General features: G+C 39.0%; 1 protein-coding gene and 1 pseudogene across 1 annotated transcript; one reads left to right on the top strand and one right to left on the bottom strand.

Moving 5' to 3' along the window:
* The first annotated feature begins 373 nt into the window (after positions 1-373).
* Positions 374-3646, top strand: LOC107797891 (uncharacterized; annotated as a pseudogene).
* A 355-nt stretch (positions 3647-4001) lies between these two features.
* On the bottom strand, positions 4002-5122 carry LOC107797892 (PRA1 family protein G2-like). The gene has a single exon (XM_016620810.2). The coding sequence runs from the start codon at positions 5045-5047 to the stop codon at positions 4391-4393; it is 657 nt and encodes a 218-aa protein (XP_016476296.1). The 5' UTR covers positions 5048-5122; the 3' UTR covers positions 4002-4390.
* Positions 5123-8551: the final 3429 nt, after the last annotated feature.

Here is an 8551-nt window from a genome sequence, read left to right as displayed (position 1 = left end):
AAATTATGTTTCCCTTCTTGGCTTTAACGAACTAAATCAAGGTAAAGGAAACAAACCAGTTTCTCTTGCATCCTGGGAGATTTAGTCTCATGATGGTTTTACATGGATCAAATTAGGTAAAGGCTTTCTTGTTTCCAATGTAAGATGTACACCCTTTTAGCTATTCTTATAAGTAGTATTCAAGTTCCTCCACAGTGAAAGCGAGGGTCAGGTTCTGAGTTCTGACTTAGGGAGGCCCACAGTTAGAAGATTCACATGTAGATTTCTTTCTGCTTTCAAAAAGTCTTACTGTTACATTCATCTGCTTCTTCAAGGAGAGTGTTCCCATCCCAACCACAAATCTACACTCCATACCAAGTATCCAGAAACAATATCAGTTTTTTTTTTCTCTTGATTCCAATCCGGCAAATATGGTTCTTATGAATTGAAAACTACTGAAATATAGCATTTTGTTACCTCCTTGGTTCCTCAAAGCTTTTTCAGAGTGTCCAACTCCTAAGCTTTTTTTTGAGAATGGATGACGAGAAATCTCCTAAAGAGATCCCAACTGTTGATACCCAGTCCCTTACCATCAAGATTGCAAATTCGGGTGGTAAGAAACTGGGTAAGGACATTTTCTCGGCTGTTCTTCCTTCAGGTCAGCAGAAATTGGTAGCAGATTCAGCCACATCATCACCATATAACTCTCCTTCACTCATCTCTCCTCCATCTTCTGCATTTGTTTCAGCATTGCAATCACCTTACATTTCTCCAAGGGCCACTTTAGTTACAAATCCAAGTGCTCAAGAAAACCTCATTGCTCCCACCATTTTAGTTGCTAATCCAAAACAAGAAACTCCTATTGCTCCTACCTCAGTTTCCCACCCATCCCCACCAGTCTCATACTGCGGTTCACAGTCCGATGATGTTCCCAGCACCTCCTACACTCCACCTCCAGAAAGATATGATTTTTCTGATGACCCCACCGACACAAAGCTCAAAATTGTCACCTGTGTCCCTGTTTCAGGACCAGAGACCGATCCCAGGATATCCTTTTCTTTTCCTGTCCCTCGAATTTCTTTTGCCAAGGGCTCCATTTCACCTGCATCCAATGCCAAACTTAGGAGCTGTGATGTGTATATAGGATTCCACGGTCAGAACCTAAATGTAAGCGCGCTTCTGCAAGTGGCTCAAGTCGGAACTCGAGCTTCAGGGTATTGCTTGTTTTATTGCTGATAGAGCAAAGTATGCAGATAATCAGAGCCATGAGATTGCTGACCGAGTTATATGCTCAGTAACCTTTGGCGTCGTAGTTGTCACCAGTTGTAGCTTCTTCAACCATCTGAGCTTGGAGGAAATAAGATTCTTTGCGCAAAAGAAGAACTTGATTCCTTTGTTCTTTAATACGGATGCCAATGAAATTGCAAGTCTTTTTAACCGAAATGCTGATGCCAAGAAATGTAAAGAGGTACTGGATGCAATACTAAAGTGTCATGAGTTTAAATTGGAGACAAATGAGAGTAATTGGAGGTCCTGTGTGTCGAAAGCAGCTGGGATATTAAGGGCCAAACTTGGTAGGAAAAGTGTTGCAGAAAAAACAGAAGAAGGGTTTGAAGAGTTGCCCTTTCCGAGGAATAAAAGTTTTGTGGGAAGAGAGAGAGAAATTATGGAGATAGAGACTACTCTCTTTGGCTGTGGGGATTCCTTTGAGCAAGAAAGTGTGGTCCCAAGTGTCAAAGGAGGAACACCAGGACAATCTGAAGGTCTAGCTGATGATGAAAGTGAAGCTAATGCTAGCAGAGGTAAATATATAAATCCAGAGATAGGAAAGAACAAGGAAACCAATAAAGAAGCTTGCGTGGAACCAATTATTGGAAGAAATTCGCTTAAGAGACTCAAGTACAGAAAATCAGGAAGCGAGAAGGACAAGAATTTGGGGGCCAGTGTTGTGTGCATAAATGGCGCCCCTGGTGTTGGAAAGACTGACCTTGCTTTGGAATTTGCTTACAGGTATTCACAGAGATACAAGATGGTCTTGTGGGTAGGGGGTGAAGCTCGCTACTTTCGACAGAACATATTGAACTTGTCTCTAAATTTGGGCCTGGATGTGAGTGCAGATGCAGAGAAGGAAAGAGGGAGGATAAGGAATTTCGATGAGCAAGAATTAGAAGCATTCAAGAGAGTTAAAAGGGAGATATTCCGTGACATGCCATATTTACTAATTATAGATAATTTAGAGACTGAGAAGGAGTGGTGGGAAGGGAAGGATCTTCATGATTTAATACCAAGTAACACTGGTGGTACCCATGTCATTATCACAACACAGCTCAACCAGGTAATGAACGTTGATCCCTTGCAGCTTCAGCCATTGTCCACATCCGATGCCATGATATTGATAAGGGGAAGACGTAAAAAGGAGTATCCAGCAGGAGAGGTGGAATTCCTCAAAAAATTTGATGAGAAACTTGGGAGGTCGAGTTTTGGTCTTTGGGTGGTTGGTTCCTTGCTATCAGAGCTTGCAATTTTGCCGTCTGCTCTATTCGAAGCTGTGAATCAGGTTCCAGTTGAAGCCACAACTTGCTCTAATCCGTCCGTTCCACATCAACAGTTCTGCAGAACAAATCCATTTCTAATGAAAACACTGGTTTTCTGTACAGTCCTCTTGCAGCAAAGCAACGATAGCAGGGACTCCCTTGCCTCAAGAATGCTTCAGGTAGGAGCATGGTTTGCTCCAGCACCCATCTCAGTGAATTTACTGGCAGCAGCTGCAAAGAAAATTCCTGTAAATAGAAACAGATTCAAGATGTGGACTAAGTGCATGAAAGTTGCTCTATGCTTCTACTCGGGGCATTGCCTGACAAGCCAAACATGGAAAAGTGAAGAGGAAGCAGCACTACTTTTAGTTAAATTGGGTTTGGCACGAAAAGCCAACAGACAGCCTGGATGTTGGATCCAATTCCATCCCATCACTCAGATCTTTGCGAAAAGGAAAGATGGATTAGTTGCTGCTAAAGCCAATGTTCAAGGTGCAAGGAAAATTGGAAACCCGCTAGTAGATTCTGACCATCTCTGGTCATGTGCTTTCCTTGTATTTGGTTTCAAGTCCGAACCACCAGTCATTCAGCTCAAGGCCATTGACATGGTTCTCTTCATTAGAAAGACAGCTCTTCCATTGGCAATTAGTACCTTCACAACATTCTCAAGGTGCAACTCAGCCTTAGAACTCTTGAAGGTCTGCACAAATGTGCTTGAAGAAGCAGAGAAGTCATTTGTTTCTCAAATACAAGACTGGTGCCACGGATCTCTGTGCTGGAAAAAGAAGCTGCAATCCAACCAAAGAGTGGACGAGTATGTTTGGCAAGAGGTGACATTATTGAAAGCTACCCTGCTGGAAACTAGAGCAAAGCTGTTATTAAGAGGAGGTCATTTTGATAGCGGAGAGGATCTCTGCAGAACCTGCATTAGCATCCGAACCGTAATGCTGGGTCATAACCATGCTCAAACTTTGGCTGCTCAACAAATATTAGCTAAATTAGTAAGGATGAGAAGCAAAATATGATCCCAAAACTCTCCAGAAAGCCACTCTTTGGTGGCTCAGTTTTGTTTACCGTGACCATGCAATTCACTCTGTTAGTTTATGTAACATAGAAATCATCCATTATAAAGTATTTTTCACCACATCAGTTCAAGACTTATTTCGTTTCAACAATTTACTGATTTCGTCTAGAAAATTTAACCAATGCCACATAATCAACCTACAACATTTGCAGTATCCTTCCTGCCAGATAGACAGAATAGACATGTCTAGTGTTTTTCTAGTTGGATGAACCCATGTCTCATGGCATTTGATCATTCATTTACTACGCATCAGTTCTGTCTCGTTAAGCAATTAAAAAGATTGTCATTTTAGTTATATTCACAACCCTGGAAGAAAAAAGGCAAATCAGCCATTAAAAAATAGGATATTGTTGTATTTTCTCAATCAACAAAAGTTCACATTAGGAGGAAAAAGAAAAGGCGAGTGGAACAAATAAAAATGGACAATGTTGCTCATTGAGACAATCTTCAAAATAAAACACAAAACCAGTGGCAACAGATTTTCCTGTAAACCTTTGGAACCAGTAGCTACCTTACAAAGAAAAACTCTGCAAATTCAACAACAATAATAAAAAATTCAGTGTAATCCCTGGGATTTGGGGAGGTTAGTGTCTTCGCACACCTTACCCCTATCTCAAAGACACACAGAAGAACCAAACAATTTTTCAGCATCTCTTCCTTAAATCAGAACCGCACACCAAATGCATCTTATGAACACAACTCTCAAGTCAAAAATCAAGCTTGCAATCAACCAAAACACAAAAAATGTAAATCAATTAATGTTGGTGAGTTAGTGAAAGTTGCGAGGGCAAAATCAAGTTCTTCTTTCAGCATTTGAAATCAAGCCAGTCGAAACGGCGTCGTCCTCATCCACAAACAGCCCTTCTGGATTCCTCAATAAGCCATGAATCACTGTCACCAAAAATCCTACCGCTACACCAATGAGCAAAGTATTTAAAATTCCTGTGAACCAAGCAGCAATTGCAGAAACAATCACGAGACCCGAAATCACAGCTAGATCGCTAATTTGGTGCCCTAGAACAACCATAGGATCCTCCCGGAAGAACAGAAGAATCAACCACATTGCAAAAACCAAACCGGCGAAAATCAACGAAAAGGGTGAGCCGATAAGTGAAGCGGCTGAGCAAGCAGATATGACAATGGCATAGTTGACGGAGAAGTACTTGAAATTCCGGCGAATGCGAATTGCAGCATCGGAGAAAGATGCCGGAAGATCGACGGCGCTTGCTCCGGCGAGGAATTCAGGCCACGGTCGACTACGGGAAAGAAATGTAAAGAGATTGTGAATAGATCGGTTAACGACGTCACCGCCGGAAATTGGGATGGTGGTGTAGGTTGCCGTGGCCATGGCGGTCGCGGCGGTAGATGTTGCTGATGGCATATTTGTGAATTGGGTTACCAGTTTGACCAGGGTGTTTTGACCAATACACAATAATTGGTCACTAGTCATGGGCGTGTCAGTTTAAAGACGGAAATTTCGTGTTTGATAGTAGTAAAATAATAATGGAAGGTTTAAATAATCTTCTTTTCTTATTATTGTCCCCAAGAGCGATATGTTTGAATAATCTGTTATAACGTTTTGACTTTTTCATGCTTATGTGTGATCGATATTAGAGACGTTCTTGTCAATTATTTGGCTTAGCTCTAAGGTCTAATTTCAGTAAAATTTTAAAGGGACAAGGACAGAAATTGAAATACCCAAAAGAGAAGAAGAAAGAAAATTTTATTACACTTTGTTCAGATTTAAAAAACCGTAAATCCCATTTTTCTTTTCCTCGATTGCTCTATTTTTTGAGGTTTCAACCTAGAAATTAAGATTCTGAACATAACTTTTTTTATTTTCTCCAAAACATGATGAGGTTAAACTGATTTTTCTGCATTTAAGATAAAAAATTATTGGTATTTAATTTATAATATTATATCATATTGGTTAATTCTTTTGGATAAAATTGAAGCTTGTTTATGATGAAAATGCTAAAAAGAAATAAGAAGCCCTAGGAATGGCACCATAAAAAATGGTTGTTTCGCCAGCAAATGGAAAGTAAAAGTATAAATTTTAATAAATTAAAAAACCTTATAAATTTTTGTTATTTCCTTGAAAGAAGAATAAATATATGTTAATATCGGCTTGCTAGGTGGGAGCGCGCCCAATTCTTATGCCTGTATAAATTTAGTTTACTAATTATCTTTTTCAAAAAATTTAGTAGTATACTTTCCCATTCTTTAAGCATTTTATATTTTTAATTATTTGTAATCAAAGTGGCAAAAAATATTTCAGCATTTTAAAGAGAGATAAATATGATACCAAGATTGTATTTATATTTGTATTAATGTTGTTAATATATTATTTCACTTGTTAATAAAATATTTTATTATGTTATCAAGTATTTTCTTAATTTTAAATGATATTCTCAATATTTTGGTATACTACATGGTGAATCATGTTATAATTGTTTTTAGTATGTTAAATGGTATTCATAATATCCTTTGGTATACTACATCATATGCCATGTAGTACACCATGAGGTATTGTAACGACCAGACTGGTCGGTTTGAGCACTTATATTTTTCTCGGTAGTTTGAGGGTATGAATATCCCCGCATGATGTATTATGTGATGAACCGATAGGTCATCTTATGTTTTAGAACCTAATTCTGTATTTCGAAGTCTCAAATACCTCATTTTAGCCCTCCTCGATTTGCGTGCAGCCCGGATATTTTTTTTCGGAAAGTTTTTATGTTAAAAACTGAAAAATATGAAATCTTTGCCTTAAAACCCATTTGAGTTGACTTTGGTCAACGTATTGAGCAAACAGACTCAGATCCGTATTTTGACGGCCGCGATGTGTCCGTATCGTGATTTGGGATTTGGGCGTATGCCCGTAATCGAATTCATAAGTCCCTAACTCGAGTTACCGCATTTTATTGAAATTTGAAAGTTTAAAAGCTTAATGAATCTAAAGGTTTGATCGATGTTTTAAATTGTTGATACCAAATCCGTATTTTGGTTCCGGAATCTGATATAGGTTCATTTCTATATTTATGACTTGTCCGTCAAATTTGGTGAGAAACGGAGTTGGTTTTGACGTGATTTAGACGTCCGGTTGTTGTAATAGAAGTTTTAAAGTTTTCTTGAAAATATTTTTTGATTTGGTACTCGATTCGTAGTTTTAGGGATTATCTTGGCGATTTGGTCATGCGAGCAAGTTCGTATAATATTTTTAGACTTGTGTGCACATTTGTTTTAGAGCCCCGAGGGCTCGGGTGAGTTTCGGATAGGCTACAGAGTGGTTCAGACTTGGAAAAAAATAGCTGGTGCATCAGGTCTACAGATCTCGCATTTGCGAGGACTTGATCGCAAATGCGAGCCTCGCAAATGTGAAGTCAGGCTCGCATTTGCGTAGAGGGAGGGGGCTGGGTCAGCTTCGCTTTTGCGAAGAGAAGCCCGCAAATATGATGGGGGCAAGGTTCGCATTTGCGAGAATATTGTCGCATTTGCGACTGGAATCAGATCAAGGCACACTCGCATTTGCGAGCCAGAAGTTCGCTTTTGCAAAGTACCTTGGCTCGCATTTGAGACATATGCGTTGCATTTGCGAAGTTAGCAGGCTCAGTGATTCTTCGCATTTGCGAGGAATTGATAGCAATTGCGGTCGTCGCAATTACGAACCTTGTGTTGCAATTGTGATAACTGCAGCTGGGTAAAAGAAGGGAAAAACGAGATTTTTGTTCATTCTTCAAATTTTCAAAACTAGAAAACCACTGAGGCGATTTTTCAAAGAACTCTTCTCCCCCAATCCATTGGTAAGTGATTCTAATCTATTTCCTTTTAATCTTTCATTACATTTCATAAGTTTTCAACCTAAAATCTAGTGTTTTCATGGTGAAAATTGAGGGTTTGGGTAGAATTAAGAATTTTTGTAAAATTAGAATTAGACCTCAAATTGAGGTCAAATTTTAAAATAAATTACATAACCGGGCTCAGGGGTGAATGGCTACTCGAGTTTTGGTCCGAATTTCGGGTTTGGACCAAGCGGGCCCGAGAATTGACTTTTGTTGACTTTTTAGAAATTGTATAAAAACCACAGCTTTACTAATTGAAATTATTTTTTCTTGCATTGTGTGATGTATTTAAGTCATCTTTGGCTAGATTGAGCCGGGCGAAGGTGAATTTGTAAAGGAAAAAGCTAAATTGAGTATCGAGTTAGCCGAATTGAGGTAAGTGTCTTGCCTAACTTTGTTGAGGGAATTTTTCCTACTATTTGATATTGTTTGCTACATGCGGGGGTGATACATATATGAGGTGACGATCATATATGCATGTGCCAGGGTTAACCATGCTCGAGGGTTAATTATATTATAAATTGTGTCTTGTAGAATAACGTGACCATGCTGTGGTGTTGAATTTAATGACTTGAGTGTTTTTCTCACAGTATGAAAGTTTTGAGGTGATTATTGTGGTTCATTGGGTTTCGTTCTAAGGAAAGGATTGGTCAAGATATTAGAAACTGTTGGATTGTGATCTCTTCTAGTACTCTGTTATTGCCTTGTACATTCGTTCGTATGCTCTATTCTGCTATATTGTAGTATAGTTCTATTGTTAGTTACATTACAAATTTTATCAGTGAGCATCTTTTAACTAAAAAGCCTCATCACTACTTCGACAAGGTTAAATAAAATACTTACTGGGTACATGGGATCGGTTGTACTCATACTACACTTCTGCACCTTGCGTGCAGATTTTTGGAGCGGAGCTGCTGGTGATGTCAGAAGCTGACCCTGAAGATGTTCGTGCATTCCGGATATAGCTGCCACTTGTCCTTGGTAGCTTTAGATTTTGCTAATCTGTAATGTAACCTTCAAACAGATCGTGTAATTATTTGTATCAGCTTGTAAATTTCAAGTCTTAAAAGCTCATGATTCGTACTACCAGTTCTTCGGTTAATTTGTTAAAG

This window comes from Nicotiana tabacum, chromosome 2 (assembly GCF_000715075.1).
Source record: "Nicotiana tabacum cultivar K326 chromosome 2, ASM71507v2, whole genome shotgun sequence".
NCBI classification, from domain to species: Eukaryota; Viridiplantae; Streptophyta; class Magnoliopsida; order Solanales; family Solanaceae; genus Nicotiana; species Nicotiana tabacum.
This window is presented reverse-complemented; position numbering and strand designations above follow the sequence as displayed.